This window comes from Chenopodium album, chromosome 2 (assembly GCF_948465745.1).
Source record: "Chenopodium album chromosome 2, dcCheAlbu1.1, whole genome shotgun sequence".
Classification (NCBI taxonomy): Eukaryota; Viridiplantae; Streptophyta; class Magnoliopsida; order Caryophyllales; family Amaranthaceae; genus Chenopodium; species Chenopodium album.
In genome coordinates this window covers 62041084-62064649 of record NC_137835.1, presented here as the reverse complement: position 1 = coordinate 62064649, position 23566 = coordinate 62041084, and the positions used below count along the sequence as shown (strand labels likewise).

The following is a 23566-nucleotide window of genomic DNA, read 5'->3' as shown; positions in this document are numbered from 1 at the left end:
ATTAATGATATGTTTTAAAATTTAGCATATAAAATTAAAAAGAAAAATTATCTTAAAATTCAATAAACAACTCGAGCAATGCCCGATGTCCAAAACTAGTAAATAACAAAAAAAAATTCCTCAATTTTTATTTTAATGATTTTGGCCTCATTTTTATTTATATTTTTAATAATATTTTGCCTCGTATTTATACCATATCACAAATTTATTATGAAAAAAAATTAATATTAAATGTTTTTCAACACAAATAAAAAAATGAGGAAGTTTAAGGGCCACTTTTATTTTTATTTTATTTATTTCCTTTCTTTCAGGAGGGGCATGAAAATCGTAAAGTCGTCAATTGGCAAAATTTGAAACTACCACACAACACCAGATACAATATTAACCTAAACAAAATTACAAATAACTAAATAAGTACTTCAAAAAAATATAAAACAGTATGTGACCAACAAGGTCAGTTTTTTTCTTACAGATTAATCATAATAATGTTCTATATTATGTATCTCATCAGAAAGAGAATTGTGCTCCCATGTAAACATATCTAATTCCTATAGCTTCCAAAAGTAGAAGTGAATGTTGTAGAGCTCTGATCTAAGATAACTCTCTTCGCCTAGCCCCATATCAACCCATTCCATCCAATTGAATAAGCCTTCGTATAATCACGTCCAAGGCTATCACTGAGAGCAACCTTTATCCAATTCTGGACATCCATGCCTTAAAATCTCATTCATTTACAGTGGCTGCTGAACGAAGGACAAAAATGCAAATGTAGACGAACATATTCATGTTTACATGACAGTCTAATTTCCTAACAATGAATGTATTATGATACTTTGAACGTTGATCATTTAATCTTATTTACATATACATCAGTACCCTACCTGAGTCCATCTTTATAGGTCAAATTGCAAGGCTTTGGCAGGAAGGGATGAATTTAAGATCGTAAAATTCCAGCCAAAAGACACCAAACATTATGTCCTATAAACAAGGTGTCCTGTAATTGGTCATCCTCATTGCAAAACTTGACCATCGAACATGTTTCAAAATTTGCCATCTTTAACCCAGAAGAAAAACAACGGTGAGAAGGCCATACCAGTAACAAAAAATTGGCTTCCAATAACTTAGCTCGATGCAGTATTTCTATCCTTCTGTGGTAGAAGTAGCAAGGACACCGGACATATTCAAGCTACACATCTATGTTCCTTTGCCATATTTTTTATTGCTTTTGCTTTTTTTCATGAACATTGACAAATGGTCAATATCTCCCCCGAATGAAGGGGTATCACCCATCAACCATTTTACAGCCTCCGCAGCAGCATCTTTTTCTGCTTGCTTCTTATTGTTACGAGGTTGGCCAACAAACTCCAGGCCATTGAAATCTACAGTAGCGCGAAATTGGTTGTTTTTCAGTTGTCTCGTCTTATAAGCAGGTGCTTCATGTCCTGCCCTTGCAAGCAAAGTTTGCAATTGATTTTTGGAATTATCATCACCACTTTTTTTATCACCATGAACACTTGTCGCTTTAGCTCCCTTTCTTGACGGTACTGGCAATTGACGACCAAAAACAAATCTACCCTCACATTGGTCTTCTGATATCAATAATCTTATTGCAGATAAAAGATCCACATATCTACGTATATCCAACTTGGGCTCCAAGAGCTGAATAACACAACAAAATGATTAGCAAAACTATGACAGAAAAAGAGCACTCTAGTGTGAAAAATCAAGCCAGAATGATACCATGATATAAGTTAGTAAAATCAAGTAAGCATTGTTCACCTTATAATGAATTAGCTCCTCAAGTTCTCTTTTCAAGCACAGGTAGATGTCTGCTAAGCCAGGTTTCATAAAGAACTCTAAGTATCCTCCCAGCATTTTTAGGTGTCCATCCTAAAGATAAGCCCAATAGATAGAACAATAAATCTCTGCAGCCTTGGAAACAAGGTAAAAGAAAGAAACCCAAATATTAAAAATAAAACAAAAAATTACCTGTGCACCCCTAGAAATGTCTCCTCCAAACAGTAACAACACAGAATCTGAAACTGCTGTTGAATCCCTCAGGAAAACAGAATTGACCTTTATCTTCTCATTGAAGACTAGCCATGGATATGGTATTTTTGGCTCTTGCGCATTCACTGAATTCTGTGGGAGAAAATAAATAAAAAGTTAACAGGACCTGCATGTCCAACTTCAGTTCAAGCATTTGCACTTGAAAATACTTACCGAATACAAAAGAACCTGTCCATCTTCCATTGTTTTCAGCATTATTGATCTCTCTTTATTCTGCACGGGTATAACAAAGTTCAGCTCCTACTGTTGGTAAAACTATACACCACAAAACATCTTTCCTTATTTTTAAAAAGCTATTCAACGTAAGTTCCACAAGTCCCAGAGCACAAAAAGTTTTTGTGAAAAGGAAAAACTAGTTGCCAAAAAAATATACTGTTAGTTCTGAACAAGCTACTTACAACAACGGAACAAACACCAGGGAAAAGACCAGCACAGATGATTGCTCGAACAAGATGCTCGTCATGGCTCCACTTATTTTGACTTTCATTATCAAGGCCAACAAGACCTGTATCTTTAAGTAATGAAAAGAACTGCTTCCTCAGGGAATCAATAGCTTTCAATGTCTGGGCAGACAAAAAATTTCTCCAACAGTATTCATAACCAGATTGTTGTTTTTCAGCATCTTTCCATCCTTCATAAGCTCGAATAAGGGCAATATGGTCACTGAACTCACGACCGGAGAACTGAGCCTTAGCTGACTCAGCAAGCTGCATAAAACAAGCAATAACCATGACGTTCAATCCTATGCATGGGTAAGCAATAAGCTGTTTGGGCAAAAGCAACTCAATGTCACATTGCCCTTCTATTTCTACTGTTAAATAATGTTCAGGGTATAAAGATCAAGTTAAAAAATAAAAGGTACAAAAATGAAAAAATTAGTAAACGATAAGCTTCACAAATACTACCAAGACCAACAGTTAAACACCTCCATAACTCTAGGAGGCGCCTGGTGAACATCCTATTTCAAACCACCCCTTAATGTCTATTTTTTAGCTTTGAATGTCAATTTTCTAATATTTTGTAGATATTTTAAAATTGCCTTTTAAAGTTTCCGAAGTCAGTCCTTGAGATTTGAGCGTCACTTTTCAGGCTCAGTTTAACAGGTATCATTTTCCATATATATTTAAAATAGGTGTCATTTTCCAAGGGGTCAGTGCGCGTTTTACTGATGTCATTTTTAAAAAAAAAAAATTAATGATGCAAGTTATACTAGTGTCACTTTTAATAGCTCTGTGTCAATTTAACAAGTGTTTATGCCATTTTTAACCGATTTGCACCATCATGATGGTTCATTTTTATAGATTAAAGTTGATTTCATTTTACAAATATACTATCATTTTTGGCAAATGCTATTTTACAAATATACCATCATTGGACTTTGGACTCACCACACATATCCTCTTGCAATATTTTAATGGCTAAGAAATACTAAACACAATGATGGTACAGGATTGCCATAAGTAACAGTTCCCATGTGATATATATAATGGCATGACTACAACACAAGCATCTAAGTTGCCTCTATATTGTATAAATTAAAAAGCTCATTGATTTCAGCACAAGTTGCTGCATAACATGATTTACTCAAGTATGGTGAAATTTTGAAATACAAACAGAATAAGAAACTTAAAGAAAACCGCCCCGTTTACTGATAACTTACATCCTTCTTGTCAAATGGAGTCATGAAGGGGTCTCTAACACTTAAACCAGCAACAACAGTCATTACTGGGTCTAAGCATTTGAACATAGCCCCCAATATTAGCATCTTCCCAAGCTTCGGCTCCACAGGAAGCACAGACAAGTTTTGACCTGCATGGTAACAAGAGTTTATACAATTTTGTGGTGCAAGATCTCTAATCACAATTCATAATAAAATCTTAGGCTAGAAATCTGGTTGTTTCTGATGATGAAAAGAGCAAAGAGGAGTATGAACCAATAGTATGCAACAGAGATTTTCTTGACTACTTACCAAGCACAGTAAGATTTTCATTTTCGTCCAGTGCTCCAATGATTTTCAAAAAATCAACAGCATTTTGAACCTATAATAAAAACCGAAACAACTATCAAGTAATTTACTTCAATTGCACCAAATGATATTAATGACATTGCCAACAGAAGAGTTTTAATATGCATGCACTGTTCGAAACAAGATACAAATAACCAAGATGATCAGAAAATGTGGGAAACCAAGAATAATACCGATAATGGCTCAGGTGGTTGCAAAGCCTTCGACAGAAACTCAGAAATACCACCAAGATCTAAACTTTTTATCTGAAGACAGAGGGACTGTAAGGGTGTCCTCAAAAGTTCTGGCAACTGATAATCACTGAAAGCATCATAGACACATTTGGGGTAAAGATGGTAACACTCCCCGGACTGAACACGACCAGCTCTACCTCTTCTCTACAGTTAGTGAAAAGAATTAGTATTTTTGAATAGAAATTAAAAAATGTGAGAGCTAGACATTACTTTAATAAATTGTAATCAGAACAAAAAGTATAATATAGCACACAATAAGCATGTAACAGAAAATTTAATAAGAAAACTGTAAAACTAAACAAAACATAGATAGAGCTCTGACGATAAAGCTGAAACACCATCTGGGTTTTTTTTTTTTTTTTTTTTTTTTTTTTTTTGGGAGGGTGAGGGGGGAAGAGGAGATTAATCAGCAAGCCATAAAATTTTGAATTTAGTAATAAGTGACAGATGCATGCATCAGTCTGGTTTCAGATTAAGTCACATTGACTCTTCGTTTCAGATTTGAGTATTTTGGGTAATCATGTATTTTGATGACAAATAAGATAAACCTATTGCATGCCCCTTACTTGAAACTCTTTAAACAAGTTCCATTTTTACACACATTAACGTACTACAAGTGTTCTAATGCCTACCTAGCTTATAAGATCAGCATGTGTACTATAAACTTGGAAGCCATGAAAACAATTTTGACTATGTATGCAGTAATATTAAAATTTCAGTTGCTACTACAAAAAATCTGCAAACAATTAAATTTGGATTTTGTTTCCCCTGTCATAGCTAGACCCATACACATTCATCTTTTGACTCATACTCCTCTCCTTCAAAAACAAATCCTTCAAAAAATCCAAAACAGATGAAAATTCTTCAACAAACTCTCGAGCTTTAATCCACTGAAGATATCCAACCTTACACCCATTAAAGAAATTTATTTTACAAGAAAGACGACCAATCATCGTTACACACATCACAGGTGCTAATTATCAACATCATCAGCCATAACATACTATCAACACAGTAATCAAGCACTTCTTATGTTCTATTTTTTTCATTATCATATACCAAGGGAATACAAGTGATATTCAATCTAGAAATAAAATGTAAAGTTCGAAAAAACACTATATTAACCATACAAAAGCCCATGGAGCTATTATTCCCTAAACAAGGATACAAAATTTCGCAAGGAGTCAGCCCAAGCCCATAATTACTTATGCTCGCAGGACAGGAAGGCTAAAAAGAATTCTCCAGCAACTTGATGCTGAGCTGGAATTCTGTTAAAAGTTTGTTAGTGGGTTGGGGTAATATAGTAATTGTGGGATTAGTTTGTAATTCCTTATGAGCTGTAAGAATTGGTTAGCAACTGATTATAAATAGAGGTCTTGTAGATGGGTTGAGTATCCAGAAAGAAATTGAGAGTTGTATTGGGAGAGATTCCTTCCTCTCGAAAGAAGGAGAAGTTGTATTGTTGATTATCCTGATTAGCAATATATCATATCATCAGTTTGGCTATTTCTCTATTGTGCTTGTGTGCATTAATTCTCTGTTCTGGTCCTAGTTCCTAGAAAATTTCACCCTTTATAGAACCCAACACTTCCTCCGATCTTTATAATTCCTTGCTTTTTATTAGTCAACACATTTTCCTTCTTAGGAAGTTTTTTTAGTTGACATTTCTATTGTAGGTATTTACTATTTAGTGTTAAATTGTCAATTATACCCATGAAAGTCTTCTCACTCCTCTCTTCTCTCTCTTGCCTTCACCCATCAACCCATAACAGAACCCTCATCATCATCTCTCCCATTCTATAATTTCCAAAGATGACCACCCATCTTTCCATTACCACCACCACCCCCATGATCCCCATCACAACCTTGTCCACAGATCCCATTATATTTCTCTTCCACCGCCACCCCCACCTTTTCTACTATTCATTGCCACCACCATCGCAGCCTCGCAGCCTCCACCTCTATCGTGTGTGTATTTTAAGATTTAGGGTATCCAAATCGCAAAGGTAAGTAATTAAAGAGGGTTGGGCTTCAATTTTTATTAGGGAACGTCCAAAAAGTACCAAAGCCGTCCCTGAAACATCCCCAAGTAGCCTGAAAGCCGTACCCAAAAAAGGCTCCCCGTACCACTTTTTAAGGGTACGCCATGGGGACGTATCCTAGGCGTACCTGTACCAGGTTCCGTCACCGGTACAGAAACGGCATAGAGGAGTCATACCCGTGCATCCTTGCTAAAGTATTTGTGGGAAACTGAAAACAAAGATATAGCCACCTCCCCTGTCACCATACTGTTCAACAATTCTTTTATTTCCAACATTCACTACATAAAACATATGTCCCATTCCTATGCTCTCTACAGTCCACTGTAAATTCACTTTAATGATGTAAAAACAGCTCACATATCAGTGATTGCCCGAAGAATATGTAGCAGCTTCCAATAAACAAAAATATTTACCAACTGTTTTCTCATCACATAAAGCAAATTAATGCAGTCTCATTCCGAGATCAAGAAGTAGGCAGTGATAACGATAACAGTAATAAAAAAAGCTTTAGAAAGAGTAGAAAGAATCAAAGAATTAAACAATTAGTATGGTTGACCATATTAACATCAGACTTTAGTTTTTACCTGCCGAGCAGCAGCTTTTGAGATCCAGGTTGGTAGCAAGCAGGGGGTGTTATTCAGTGCATCATATGATGTCTCTTTTGCCTTACCACAATCGACAACAAAGACCACATCATTTATGGTGATACTAGTCTCTGCCATGTTTGTTGCAAGTACTATTTTCCTCACTCCTTCTGGTGGCCTATCAAATATCAACCTCTGCATCCAAAATAGTTGAATAACACATTAGTGTGGCCACGATGTACAAATAAAGCTCAAAACAAATATAAGACGAATGATAAAAGTTAGATCCAAAACCAATTAAATGAATTAAATCATTCCATAATGAATTAATTTGGATTATGTCATTAAGGCCTTAGGAGTTTGTTAGTCGGCCATGATTCATTTTTAAGATATTGTTTTAGTTTTCAAAGGGCTTGATACAAGGGCAGAAACGACCTTGAAGATCAAGGAAAATATATGGCTTATAATATGTTTTTGGAAATGCCAAGACGTCAGCTAACCAATGCATGTGGTTCGACAAGAATCGGAGTTCATTTACAAAGGGCTAAGACCAAAAACCGCACAAAACTGGCACAGCTAGTTTCCTAATCTAAGTAGGATTAGTATTCCTATTCTACTTTGGTTGCTTGGAGCTAAGAGCTAGGGGTAACACCTAGAGGCTTGTCCTAGTCCTATTAGAAGTAGGCTTTTTTGGCAAGGAGCTTTTTTAAAAGCTTTTAGCTTACTGAACACTAATTAGAGGTTTGACCATTTTAAAAAGCTAATGTTGGTGTTTGGTAAATAGCTTGTTAAAAGAGCTGTTTAGGGTCAAAAAGCTCTTTTATAAAAAGCTCATTATAAGAGCTCTTTGAAATTAAATTATTGAACCATTAGCTTTATGAGTATTAAATACATTGAAACAGCTAATAATAAACAATTATTTACCAAACACTTTTACACAATTAGCTATTCACAACCAGCTAGTGAAATCATTTAATATAACCGGCTAGTCAAACCAATCAGTTATATCAACCAGCTAACATCTAATTAGGGCCGCAATCATAGGTGCATGATCTTGTATTTCATAGGTTATGAAGTCACAGAAATTTCAGATTAACAAATGTTTGAGTTTTAAGCTTTATTTCTTGTTCATATTACTCATTCTTTAATTACAAGAGTGCTTTTAAGGTTAAGATCATTAAACACTTAGTGTCTAGGAATAGCTAAGAGTTTAATCTCAAATAAATAGCTTCAAGAGTGCGTTAATTAGATTAAGGATTCAAATCATAAGTGTAGGAGTGGATTTGTGAGCAAAAATATTGGTTTGATTCGTTCAATCTTCAAGAAACTTGTCAAGATTGGGTCTTTGTTACAAGATTGTGGTTTTCTAAAAACTTGAGTAGACAAGGGGTTAGGATCTACATCATGGCTTCAACAAACGCTGCAAGTAATCAAAACCTTATCTTCATAATTTCTAAAGGGCATCTTGTGTTGGCTCCTAATGCTAATAACAATGGGGGCATATTCATCATTGTCCTATACATCATTGGAGGAAAAAGATGAAATTCCCTATTATATTGAAAGTTCTAGGTTATTATTCCTATATGGGGAACTTCCAACTCTCTCCGTGAGATTTATAGTCAGATGTAGAGGGAGAGCATTCCATCACGCTGGCGAGCAGTTCAAATTTACAAACCTCTCTTTTTTATGTTTATAATTGGTTGTTCTATAGGTAAGAAATCTGTGTAGAAACAAGGATTCTTCATATACTAGGATCGCAATGATGACAACTCTGACCCCAATTTCAGATGTGACATTTGCGTTAAAAATTCGACTTTGATCATTATTTATACTATAATACTCCCCCGGCTGGATCAATTTAGTGTTATTAATCATGTGGTAAAATACACAATAATCTAACAAGATCCCACATCAACACAACCTTTATATGGAGTATATGATATCAGCATAAAACTCTATGTAAGGTTTATGTATGGTTTTTTTTTTTAAGAAGATTTATCCATTGGTTTAGCTAGAAATCAACACGGATACTATAATATCAATAAAAAAATATTATATAATATCACTATGAAAACAATATGAATATATCCATACACACAGTAATATTTACAAAATTCATGATTATTACTAATCTATGTTACATTGACACTGGTACGGGTATCCAATATTGGTACGGATCCTCAAGTGTTGGATACGTCATTTTCAAAAATTTAGGACACCGGGACACCGTCTTAACTTTGGACTCGGTTACGGATATGGCGATTAAAGGGGAAAAATATATATATATATATATATACTACTCTGTACTCGTATGATGTAGTACTCCTTACCTTTTTTTTTTGCTGTGTAGTACTTACCTAATAATGCCAAATTTATGCAACTTGCTCTGACGAAGACTCCACTTTTTACTCAAGATTATAAAATATTCTTATCTATAGTACTACTACTTCAAAAAGCTACGTTAAAATTTTTTTAAAAAGAGAAAATATAGTGTGGGTCCAAAAATTTTCCCCACCATTCAGTTTTATTCCTTTCTCCTCTCTCTTTATTGTTGAACAATGTTAAAATGTCCGCCATATTTGAAGCTCTAAGACTCCACCTTCAACCTCTTCTCTGCCATTTTTGAATCTTCAAGACACCATTGCCATACCCGAGAGCCAAGTGGTGTGTCCGGAACGGATTTCATACCCGGATCCGTGTACGACCCGGGTATGATAGCAAAATTGCCGTGTCCGAGTAACAGAGTTACTAATAATATACTTTATCCGTTCCTAAAACCTCGACTCACTTTGTATTTGTGCGATCTCCCATGAATATCTTTGACAATAAATGTCTTCGGTTATATATAAGTGAAATTTATAAAAAGTTGATATTTGAAAATTTTGTAATAAGAGGAATCTAATAAGATCCCTCATGCTAATTTATTTCTCTTGTATAAATCCTAATATGTGGTCAAAGTTATTTTATTTTGACCAAATGAATAGTAAGTGAGTGGAACTTTGGGGAACAGAGGTAGTACAAAGTATTTCGTACATTATTAGATCGTTGACCAGAGGTATTTTCTATTTATTTGTTCCACTAAATAAAATTTTGAAGCTATGAAATATATTAAACATGATTACCAAATTGGATTTATTATACACCCGTATATTCCAAAGGTAATGAAATTGTAATATACTCATATTTAACTTTAATCTACATAGTACAAACTCTCTTCTGTTACTACACATCAAGGGGGTAAAAAAAGCTTTAATCGAGATCAAATCATCAAACTCAAGTTGATTGATGGTCATCTCAACTCATTTACATAATCCACAATGTTTGTAGCGACACAATAGTGTCAAAATAAATATTACTACAACACTACCTCTGTTTCTTATTTTGTGCAACTTTTGCCATTTTGGGGTGTACCGTGCAAAAAAAATAAATAAATAAATAAAAGTTATGTGCAACCAAAAATTTCTTTCCTTTTATAGTAAAATTTTTAGAGTAAAATTACTTCATTAATCATCATTACCCCTACTTCAAAATTCTCACCCAGTCAACAAAAAAAAAAAAAAATAAATAAATAAATAAATCTCAAACTCAATTAACCCGTCAAAATAGCAATATTAAGTTTTAAACTACAATAATTTAATTAATGATTTCATCTAACATACCCCAAAATAAATAGATTCACCCAACATCTTTAACCCTTGAAAATTTCATCTCTTTCTCATCTTCTTTAGCCACCACCACCACTGTACTGCCGCCACCACCGTCCAGCTCTGATCGCCGCCGCTACCGCCACCACTAATGTTCATCTCTGACTACCGCCGCGGCGCCGCCACAACCACCACCACCAACGTTCAACCGCCGGCTTCCTCCTCTTTTTCTTCTTTTTTTGATTTATCACCACAATCAAAGCATAAAGTTGAGGTTCTTACGGTCAAATGTGACCATGAAAATTATACATCTAGAGTTTACATGGTCAAATTTGACCAAATAAAGCCATAATTGATGGTGTGAAGGTAACAAATTGCCCTTATTATCGATTTTTCATATTTTAAGGGTGGGTCGTGGTGGTTTTGGAGGTGGTGGTTCAGTGAGAGGTGGGTGGGTCGTGGTGGTTTTGTGGAGAAAGGGTGGGTGTGGTGGCCTAGGTTCAGTGAGAGAGGTGAGTGGATTGTGGTGGCCTAGGTTCAGTGAGAGAGGTGAGTGGATTGTGGTGGCCTAGGTTCAGTGAGAGAGGTGAGTGGATTGTGGTGGTTTCGTGGAGAAAGCTGGGTGGATGTGGTGCCCTGGGTTTGGTGAGAGGTGGGTAAGTCGTGGTGGTTTCGAGGAGAGAGAGTAGGTGCGGTGGGTTCGGTGAGAGGGGGTAGGTGGTTCGGTGGTTTCAGGGAGAAAGGGAGGGTCGTATGGGTGGTTTTGGAAAGAGGGAGGGTGTGTGTAGGTGGTAGCGGTGGTGAGTGGTGGCGGCTGGTGGATGGTGTCGGTGAGAAAGTGGGTGATGGTGGTGGACCGGTGGTTGTCCTTCATTTAGTAATTATCTCATTTTCTCTCTCCTAATCACATACCCATTGTTCTCTTTAACAACCATTAAGAAAATTTGTCTAGGAAACGTGAGACTAATTTTGTTGCACAAAATAAGAAACGGAGGTAGTATAATGCTTGTGTAAATAAGGAAACAACAATAATAATGGTTAAATGTCGCATTGTTTATTTCAATAGATAAAAATAAATATATTACTAATAAATATATTTAATACTACAAAGCTGTCAAGCATGTCTAAATTATTGTGAATTGGTCATTTAAAAATGCTAATTAACAAAAGTACTTAAGTGATAAAAATAAAAATCAGATAAAAAGGGAGACCACGACACATTCATCTAAGGAAGATAGAATTGTTTCCACTTTTTTTAATAGGAACTATTTCCCTTGTGATATAGTTTAGACTATGTAACCAAGGTTTGCCTAAACTAGAATGAGAGCCATTTATTGGACGTACTCAAACTTCTGAAAGCATTCATCATAAAATCAATTAAGTACATACAAATTCTCAGGAAAAAAAAAAAAAAACATACGTGTTAAATAAAATTTCTCATAGAGGGAGATGTCAACATTACCTGTTCAGTACTAGCCATGGAACCATGGCAAGCAAGCAACAAAACCCTGCTCGGATCTCCAAGCAAAGGATGAGCTTGGAGCTGGTCCTTCAAAGAATTAATGTCCTCCCAACCAGTCATAAAAACTAAGACCGCACCAGGTCTTTCATTCTTACATATATGGGATAGTACATGCTCAATAAGATTAAAACCAATCGAATCTGGGTTCCAGCAGGACAATGAATCTTGAGTCCGATGACTATACCCATTATAATCAGCAGCTTCTAGTGTATCCTGCCCCATGTTCAGTATAAGATATAACTTCAGCACAAAATTAATTGGTATAAGAACACTATCTAGAAATGGCACAAGAATCTTTCATACCTCTACTGCTGATGCAATTTGTGTCTTTCTCTTCCTCATGGTTTGTTTCTGCATTTTCCATACCTTTTCTTGACCATAATCATCAATCTGATTATAGGGGGTCAACCTATATCCTGTAGTTTCCAAGATATTCTCCAGGTAGTGTGCTCGTACAGGATATGTGAAACCCTGAAAATTATTTATTAATGAGAGTTCATGAGCTTAAATCTTCTCCACCATCTCATCCTTTCATATTGACATGGTGATGCTTTCTCCTTTATCAGCAAAACTCATAAGGCTGATACGAATATCTAACTTTTGCTAGACATAAGCAATCACAACTTAATTTTAAAGTTCTTTCAATCACTTCTAAGTTCTAAATCCATCCGTAATATGCATATTGTTTCAAGCCATCATTACACTAGATTAAAGACCAATACACTTATCACTCCATAGCAACTTTGTCACTGGAATTAAGGGGCGTTTGTTTAGGGGTCTTCCGGAAAGGGTAAGATAATTGATCAATCAACAAGGTTCATTCCCTTAGCTGTTTGTTTGGTATATTTTGCCATTCCCTTTCCCCTTCTCCCAAAGTCCTGCACACCCATTCCCCAATCAATCTTAAGGATTCACTAACCCTTTCGCTCCTCTACCCATGCTCACCTTGACCCACAGTTGACCAACTCCTTGACCACTAACCCCTCCCATCAACCCCCAACCAACATCCACTGTCTCTGACCCCTCCACCGCAACCACCTGCCACCACTACTTACTTAAATACCACATAACCTACACAGCCACTGATGAACCCACCAAACCACCACAAAACCCACACAGGTACCACCCACAACCAATCAAATCTCAACAAACATCACCCAACCAACCACCTTGAAAAACTACCCACCACTCGAAAACTACCCACCCAAACACTAGCCCATACCTACAAAAACCCTACCCACCCATCAAAAAATCAATTGGAAACCCAATGACAAACCTCCACCCTCAAAAATCCTACCACCACCCTCAAAAATCCTACCACCACCCTCAAAAATCCACCACCACCCTCAAAAATCCTACCACCAACAGCAAAAATCAATTGGAAACCCAATGACAAACCTCCACCCTCAAAAATCCTACCACCACCCACATAAACCCTTATGGCACCGACAAAAACCCTACTTAGCCGGCCAAAAACATCCCCTGTACAACCTTGAAATTGGATCCGAAAAAAGGAGAGAGAAAGAGAAATCATCAAAGGGGCCTCTGCCTCCAAAGATAGAGGGATGAGGTGGCCTGGTCCAATGAAGTTGTTGGGGTGATCCCGTAGACTATGGATGGTGCTGGTTGAATTATTTTATCATGTTGTAGCTGTTGTTGGTAGCTCTATAATGAAGGGATGGTGAATTGGTGGTGGTAACTTTCATTTCCTTCTCCTTTATATTCACAAAAACATCAAGGTTTGGGACTTTTTCATTCTATTCTCCTTATACCCCTTTCTTTTTCCCTTATCCCTTCCCTTTTGAAAACCAAAGGGCCCCTTGGTCATTAACTTTTCAGGGAATCATATCACATCTAGAATGTAGCATGTTCAACCAAACATTTCAGCATAGATTTAAGACAAGACCCTAACTAATTACAATTGGTCTTGTATGGACCCAAAATTTGACACTTTCAAATAATATAATCACATTCTGGATGATATAATCATTTTTTTAGATGATATAATTATCTTTTTGTGAGTCATATTTTGATCTCATATTAAACCATTTAATGAGATTATATAATTATCTTTAGGATGATAAAATTTAAAAATCATTTTTTGAATGATGTAATTTACTATTTGATACTTTTTATAATGATAAATTCACCTTTTGAGTGATACATTTACATAATAGTTTCAAGATGATATAATCACTTTTGTAATAATATAATCACATTTCGTATGGTATACTAGAAGGTTGGGTCTACAATAAGTTATTGTACACCGGGTCTATTCTAGTCTTTATATTTCACTTGTTGTCTTTTTCAAGAGTTTTGTTAGGTAGGAGAATACCACTGCATGCATTAGACTGTAATTTTCTTCAATTAGTGAACAGCTACCCTCTTTTATCCCTAAGCTAAAACAATCATTTTTTTTTTTTTTTGAAAGAAGATAAAACATATTCACACTTGTAATTTTTGCAAGAAAAAAGGACTTCAGCGATGCATTCTTTTTATTTGAGTACTTAAGGTAGAGGTAAACCATCATGAAGAGCATGAACCAATCCATATACTACCTCCAATTCTTATTACTCGCAAGTCGCAACAAAGAGTAGTTTTGCGGACTCCTGGGCAAAAGATCTTAAGCATAGTTAGTGAAAACTAAGGGCATATACTTGAGTATTAATCCAACCCAAAAAAAAAAAAAAAAAAAAAAAAAAAAAACCCAAAAATAAACTAAATAACCTACCACCACTAGCACCACCCAGCAGCATCGAAAACACCCACCACCACACCCACTAAACCACCACCGCACCCACAAAAACCACCACCGCACCCACAAACCCACCACCGCACCTACGAAACCACCACTAGAACCACCCAACAGCACCGAAACTACCCACCACCGCTCCCACGAACCCACCATTGCACCCACAAAACCACCCACCACTGGTCCACTGCACCCACGAAACCACCACCCACCGCACCCCACGAACCCACAAGCTGCATCAACCCACCGAACCCACAATGTGAACCTACCACCCATGATGTGAACCTACCACCCACGATCTGAAGCCACCGACGAACCCCACCAAACCCCACAATGTGAACCTACCACCCACGATCTGAAACCACTGACGAACCCACGATCTGAAACCACCGACGAACCCACGATCTGAAACCACCAACGAACCCACAATCTGAAACCTACCACCGACGAACTCACCAAACTGAACCCAAGAACCCACCATGAAAATGGGGTTGGAGGAGAGAGAAAAATAATGGGGAAGAGGGTAAATTAATTAACCGTGAGGTTTAATCTAATGAAATCAGATTTGTAGTTTAATAAGATTGTTTTCAAAAAAAAAAAAAAAAGTAAGGGTGATTTCGTCATTTCACAGCAAAAAACTTACAATAAAAGGAAAGAAAATAATTTCTTGCGAGTAATATGAACCATCCGGTTTTAATAAATGTTGCGAGTAATAAGAGCTGGAGAAGATGAAAAAAGAACTGTAAATTATAGTAAAAAAACATAGAGCCTAACCAACAAAAGATGGCAGGTGGGTGGATATAATGTTAATATTGATCAGGCCAACTTAATGAGATACTTTTCTTGCTCACACCATTTAGGTACATCAAGATAAGTCACAAAAAAAAATAGCAATATACATTATAAATAGTTGCTGACAGAAGAATAATAAAGGAGAAATGCAACATAAATTACTAGACTAAATGAATAAAAATAATTCATTGAAAATACTTGTAGCCAAGCTTCTTGGGCGTACATCTTAAGAAAGATAATAGAAAGGGTTAATGGACGTATTAATGGAAATATTGTATCACCTTAACAACCCAACCCAATCCTCTTACTGATGTTTGAGGCATTTTGATTAAATAGTCCATTGTGTGCCAAGAAGCTTGATTTAAGAATTTTGGAATAGGTAATTATACCAAAATATTTCAAACAATCCCTAGTAAAAAAAGAATATCAATACATAAAGCGCTAATTTAAATCCATAAACTTACAGGAATATGTAGCATAGGAGCTCCACCAAAGTAAGAGGAAAATAGCTCAGCATTCAGGGTTGCGCTCATCAAAATCAGCCTCAAATCTGGCCGGCGTGGTAGAAGATCTTTCAAGACAATCAGGAGAAAATCTGGCAAAGTTTGCAACAGTAAGACTTTCCTTGTTCTGCTACAAATGAAATAAAAAGGTAAAACTGCTAGCATTACCTTCATTCATGCCACGTTCATGAATTTCATCAACAATGACATGAGTCACGCCCCTTAAATTTCTGTCAACAAGCAGTCTCCTCAACAGTATACCAGTAGTACAGAAGAGGAGGCCTGTATCCCTTCCTTTAATCCCCTCCAATCTAATTTTGTAGCCAACCTGTAATCAGAATGAGAATAAAATCACTTGCTACAGAAATTGGCCACATTCTTAAAGAGCTATACGGATATTAAGGTCAGAGTAAGAATGAGAATAAAAAAAAATAGAAACTCACTGATTCTCCAAGTTGTTCCCCTCGTTCAGCAGCAACCCTCTCTGAAACAGCCATAGCTGATATTCTTCTTGGTTGTGTGCAGATGAGGCTACAACTAGCTCCACGAGCAGCTTCAATTTCAGACTCTAAAATGTATTGAGGAAGTTGAGTTGTTTTACCACAACCAGTTTCACCAGAGACGACTACTACCTGAAATTTTTTTATTTGGAGACAAAATTTTGAAGGCGTATCAGGACCAAATTAGGATAATGTTTATACATATAGGAGTATGAGCAGCTGAGAACAAACAGGAATCCATTTGAATCAGCAAAAACAAATGCAAATTCGCAATTTGTAAACAAAGCACTGACTCCATCAAAAAAACTAAAGATAAAGAGATGATGAAGCCATTGTTTGTATACAGGTTAATCAACTTCCTCAACTAAACCAACTTCCTCTGTAAAGAGGGGATGGTGCTGACAGTAAATTCTACACAGAACCGCTGATTGTTTATCATGCACAGTTATTTTGATTAAAAATATGTGAGCTACATTCCTTTAGTGAAGTTTTCTTTATCCTCTATTAAAATAAGGTGTTGTCACCACTAAGCAAAACAGTTGTTTACTAGTTCTAAGGTGAGCATGAAGTATTATAATATGAAAAAGATGCTGATAACAGAAGTTCCAAAGAGAGAACAAATAATCTGCAGAAGAGATTTGAAGCATTTTGTCTATCTTCAACATAGCAGCTATTAAACAGTTTTGCATACATCTGGGTCCCCCTACTTTGCCCCCCTTGAAACCCTTGTAGACAAAATTCGATAAATGATATGTTGGTACAGAGTTTTGAATGCCAACAATAAAGAAAGCCTTTAATGTCTTGTCACTAACTTGAACTCTAAACATAGTATTAAAGAGAGCAACACCTAATAAAACTTATCAACTAATGATGAATAGAAACCTGATTTTCTGAGATGGCCTTCAATAAAGCATCCCTCTCTTTGTATGCAGGTAGACTTCTTCGAAATTCTAGCATCTTCAAACCCTCCGATGATTCCTACACCGAAAACATCATCATCATTACTACAAATAATCCATTAACTAAAAAAACAAAAAGAAAAATATGTAATTACTCAAAATGCAAGAATTTGACACATGAGGGAGGGAAGATTCAAAGGCTATCTGAGCATCTTTTGTCTGATTCAGAGATGGGTCAGACGATTTTGACTTTAACAAAGTAAGACTTTTATAACAGATCAATTAATCATTCGAGGCAAGGGGAATAAATTTAAGAACATGACCGGAATCAAAAACAATTAGAAAAAACCAGATATTCCAAAAAAAAAAAAAAAGGTTAAAAGAAAGAAACAGATATGAATTTCGCTCTAAACTACATATGCCTGACGTTGTTTGGGTATATGACGTCCCCCCATTACGCAAACGGAATTTGTGGGTTCCGAAACACAACTCAATTTGATGAACCATGCAACCCATTTCAACAATCCGATGACCTATTCATTGAGGGTTATTTGCTTAGAATTTATTATATTTTGTTCCAAGCATTCCCAAATCCCTATAGAGCATTCCATGATCCTGAACCCATGCCACAAATTTCCTTGTACCACATATCATGTAACACTGCGCCAAGACACATCCCAAAGTAGCTTTGGATATGAAGATTTTGCATGTCATTTGGCCAATATGAAGTGAGATATAATATACTTCCTCGGTTTTTTTTTAATTGTACCATTTTGACTTGGCACATTTGCCAACACACAAGTTTGACCATCATTAAATTTGATGTTTTACAATTAAAAACGATAAAATTTGATTTTATGAAAAAAACATATAGAGATGAACATAAGATCTCATGCAGTTATATTTTCCATCATGTATAAATAACTAAAGATGGTCAAAGCATAGGATCTCAATTCTCAACAGTGCAAAAGGTGAATATGCTACAAGTCATACATCTAATTGATGGAGGAGCTAGAGCACGAGCTCCATCTATTTGGGGCAGTTCAAAAATTCAGATTTGCACTTAACTGAATTCATCAGAACCTAAAAGCATAATCTATATGTAAAGCAGATAGCTCAGCAGATAAGCAAAAAATTGAAAATCTATGTAGGATCTACATCATAATAAAGTCTTGGTGCCAAACTGCCAATTGTGACTGTGGAACCAGTAATACTTTCTAAAAATTTATAGTTTGTAAAATATGAGTATATTTCAGCATAATCTGTTTTGTAAAACTCATAGGCAGGTTCGCATCTTCTTATGAATATAGCCCATTTTCATACCAAAATATGGGGTATTGCATTAAGAGAAAGGGATGAGGGCTATGAGGCAGCTAAGCATTGGATCACATCGAACTGGATAATATGTAGTCAACATTTAATGACAAAGGAAACTAATGCTGCAATTACACTCAATTCAAGTTTTTTTTCCTTTATCACTCCTCTATTCTGCTACGAATTGAGTGCTCTCAGCAATGCAGTAAATGGACAATAAAATGGAACAGACAATAATCCAACTGAGGTAAGCTTAATAACTTGATGAATTGATGATCAGTGAAATCACACTAATTACGAACTTATCACTCCTCTTCTAGGGGTGATATTCCTTCCAGTAGAATTTTCTCTCTTTACAATCAGCTTGCCCTCACTGGTGCTCTCTCTCCCTAATTATTATAGCAGCTCTCCTCTGCCTTGCTGCAAAATATTCCTTTTAAGTTTTAACAAACTATTAACTGATTATCACATATCCATCCTTCTATTATAAACTCTGACAACTAATTTCTTTTATGCTTTTACCTTATTCCATACTTTATGCTTTTACCTTTTTTTATACTCTATGCTTTTACCATTCAGTTCTTGGGACACTTTTAGGAATAGACTGAATTATAGGGAACTTGGGTTTATTTGTAGCAAATCCCCCTTCTCTTCACCTTCCAACCCCATGATCTGTCACATTGCCACATCAATGGCACATGGAATGTAACTAGACTCTCACTGAAAAATGACAGCTATATAATGTATGAAATGCTAAAAAAGACGTACACGAATACCAAGGATGCTACCAAAAGTATGTAAAAATATTGAAAGATAACCTGCCACTCTCGCTGCTGAATCCGGAGTCGCAAACTTTTCTCCCGAAGCATTTTCTCTTTTGCAGCACTAATCTGCGCTGTGGGTTCAAGATGGTTGTATCCCTGCTTACCCAGACTGGAAGTATTTCTTGACATGGAATGATTTTGAAAAGCATCTTCATTAAGGGAATGTTCAGACAGGTGCCTCTTCAAAAGAAGATCTACATCCTTTTGCAGATCGTAACTAAGTACCACCTGTGTGACACTAACATTATCAAAAGGTGGTCTTCCGATCTATACAACTATCTAGAGCAAAGAAATTTTCAAACTTTTCTTGCAGAGAGAAACACGAAACAGTAAATACAAGAATGCCACATTACCTCCCTTTGTGGCCGCTTATCATCCAGGTCATGGCGATAATTTGCCAAGGGAACTTTACTAAATACAACCACTTTGGAATATTGACGGCTGCCAGATGAAGTTATTCGTCATTGTAAGTCACAAGGACAATAAAAGCTGGTGAGGAAAAATTATTATAACCAATTGGTGATACCTGTGCAAACCCATTCTGGTTGCCATTGCAGAAAGTTGATCAAAGTCACGTCTGTCCTTTCTCTCTCTAGACACCACTTCTTGTTCATCTTTATTTTGAAGAAGCATGGACAATTTCCATCTCCACTCGTCAATGTTGTCAAGTGTTGAAGATTGCTGAGAGCAAGCCCAGTGTTAGTGTGTAACATCCAAGATTTTTGGTTCATTCAAAAAGTAGCAATAAACAAAAAATGTTAAACAGACATGAGACCCAAATAAGGAGCTTTTGAGAAAACAACATTTCATGTTGTAATACCCCTTTTCAAACTTACCAAGAGAGGTGTTCATAAGGGACTAGTCAAAAGGAGAGGAGAATAATAGACAAGAACTTAATCTGAAAATAGTAAAAATCAAGTAAACAGATAGGGACTTTCAGGTTAACCTAAAATACCAAATGAAACAATTACCTTTACTCTACAAATTTACTGCTTTTTTTCTGGAGAGAGAGCCATGGACATGGTTCCCTCAAAACACTAAAAAGAATAAACCGTAAAACAATAGCTAAAACCTCTCTTCTGCTTACCCCATGTGCCCCCTTATTGGGGCTCTTAGCTTCAACAATACTCCTGCCAAAGTGTCATTTCAAGCCTTTTCTAACCTCCTTCAATTTCTACTTTAGCTTCTCCATAAATGTACTTTCTCCATTTGAAGCAACAATTGGCCGAATTATTCTCCAGCTCAAGCAGCACATGTGTAACGATCCTTACTTCCAAAGTGTATCATATTCATCCACATTTAAGACTACTATGGATTCTCATACTGCTGCTTTGCTTTTGCCTTCTTTTTATCATGGATTATTTCATTTCAAATTCTCTTGGATTATTAAGGTAGCATATAAGAAGTCACCCTTCCAATCATTTTCTTTTCTAATTTTCTTATGCCTTCATTTGCCAAATCTCAGTGAATTCTTGTATCATAAATATCATTAACTCTTTAGTTTCCAAGGGAATTCTAAGTGTGACACACGGATACACGATAACACAGTGAAGTTCCTCCTCAATTCAACACCTCCACATACAAGCCACACATATTCTAATTATCATACATACAATCAAAACAATATAATACAACACAAACTCACTTCAAACCATATGATATATAAACCAAGATAGAAACTACCTAGCAAATGAACAAATAAACATATTCAAAACTGAAATGACGACATTATGCAATAAAAAAACAACTCACTAATTGTTTTCCAGAATCATGTTCTCGGTCGGACTCGTCTTCGGAATAATCATCATACGCAAACCTCCCAAACTCTTTAGTTTGCTGATACAAATTCGGGTTGCGTCTCTGCAACAACTCAAAAGACCTTCGAGAACCTCCAACAGCCGAGACCCTACAAGAAGCAATCGGGCGCCATTGAAGAGGCCTGAAAGCTAGGGTTTTAAAGGATTTTTGTTTCCCAAATTGAAGGAGAGAGAAAGGTCTTGGAGAAATGTTGTGGAGGTTTCTAGAGGGTTTAAGGGACATGACGAGGTGTGAAGTTGTGCGGAGGTAGCCATGAAAGAAGGGAGAAGAGCAGGGCATGACTAGTGAGAAATGAGTGTTGCTGGTTGGTTGGTTAATTTTGAGGGAGGTTGAAGAAGATGATGAGGTTGTGCGCGCACATTTGGTGTAAGTTGTCGGCGTTTGTGTGTGCGCCGGTGTTGTTGGAAAATGAACGAATGATTGGAAGAAAGGAGAGGAAGAGAGTGGTGTGCGTTTCTTGGTTTTGTGTTTTTTTTTCGATTTTTTTCGCAAGTAATGGTTGTAGCTAGGGACTTGCTTGCAATTTTAAATAATTCCGAGCTATTAGCTTGACCATTGGAGTAAAAATATGTAATTAGTTTAGGCAAGCGCCAAGCTAATTTGCTTGAAAAAAAACTTGTCAAAAAGAAAATATTAAAAGTCAATTAATAATTATGATAAAAAATAATAAATTGATTATTTAAATAGTAAGTTAATAGCTAGCCATTGGAGATCAAATTAGCTACAAACATAATTAGCTTATGTGGCATGACAAGCTAATTTGACGATAGCTTGCCATTAGAGTTGCTCTTAAACAGCTTGATGTGGATTAATGAAAGTGTCGAGTTCGAGGCTCACCAAATACAGAAAACTTTTATCAAGGGACTCACTCCTCATTAGTCAGGTGTGCGACAAAGGTCGGATCTGGATACAGTCGGAGCCAAGTTCCGGTGAACAGGGTGGGGCAAACTCAAAAAAAAAAAAAAAAAAAAAAAAAAAAAAAAAAAAAAAAAACAACCCTTTTTTATAAAAAAAAAATGAACTGAATGTCCTTAAAATCACAATTTTTTGTATGCGATCTTCTTACAAAATTTAATGGTCCCCCATTTCTAATCCCGTTTTCTGTTATTTTAAAGCCAAAACTAACGGACCCCCATTTAAAGCATTTTTTTCCCCAATTTTCACTCCTCATTTCTCATGCTTTCTCCTCTCCAACTTTCGATTAACCCCTGGCGCATAGCTCCTATGGGTTTGGAAAAATATAGGATGACAAACTTGTGAATAAGTGGAAATTGGTAAGTGGAAGTGGGGCCATAAGTTGCCATGGTGGATAAAGGAGCAGGATATGCATAACGGGAAGTGAAATTGTGAGCGGGAAAAAGAGAAAGTAAGTGCACAGTAAATGTTTATTTTTTTTCACCCCAAAATCGTGAATGTACAGTCCAAAACTAAACCCAGAATTTTGAGAGGGGAGGACGGCGGTTACTGTATGAAAATGGCATACTCAGAAAGGTGGAGTGAGAATGGAAAAAATGTAGCTGAAAAAAATTTGGTACAAGATGCGAAATCGATTAGTCCAGATATTGGGGGTTGATTTAGCTGAAGCAGTGGTTGAAAATCGGGAAGTTGGCCATGGCTGCACTAGGGAGCTGAGATTCGATAGTGATAATGTAAGTGTTCATACTGCATACTTGATTTTAATAAATATTCAAATTGTTGGTTAATCGTGAACAGATTGTAGAGTAATCTGGGTTAGGGTTTGTAGAATGTTGATAATAGTATATATTTGTTGTTGAATGTATTATGAAGTGGTTATTGATGCATTGTGAGTTAATGTGACTGGGCAACTTATTATTGAAAATTGTGGTTTATGATGGTGATTTTTTTCCCTTGAGAAACATGTAAATTTGGGTTGGTTTCGCAATTTGGGTCAGATCGATCCTTTAAAGGAAGGTTTGATGGAAGAGGATGACACTGCTTTGAAGAAGAAATCCAAAAAGTGTGGTTGTCCGGTCAAGATGTATGCAAGTGTGAATAAGGAAGGGAACTGGGTAATTTGAAAGC

The 23566-nt window shown here is 36.2% G+C and overlaps 1 protein-coding gene across 1 annotated transcript; it reads right to left on the bottom strand.

Moving 5' to 3' along the window:
- Nucleotides 1–340: 340 nt before the first annotated feature.
- On the bottom strand, nt 341–21802 carry LOC145599218 (DExH-box ATP-dependent RNA helicase DExH3-like). The gene is made up of 19 exons (XM_081655624.1): nt 21458–21802; nt 20232–20386; nt 20059–20146; nt 19700–19933; nt 17551–17646; nt 16612–16800; nt 16337–16496; nt 16130–16260; nt 12425–12592; nt 12062–12334; nt 6956–7150; nt 4270–4473; nt 4040–4109; nt 3731–3879; nt 2469–2777; nt 2224–2283; nt 1990–2142; nt 1780–1890; nt 341–1659 (listed from the first exon to the last, which is right to left on the bottom strand). The coding sequence occupies exons 1-19, from the start codon at nt 21800–21802 to the stop codon at nt 1195–1197; spliced, it is 3555 nt and encodes a 1184-aa protein (XP_081511750.1). The 3' UTR covers nt 341–1194.
- Between the last annotated feature and the right edge of the window lie 1764 nt (nt 21803–23566).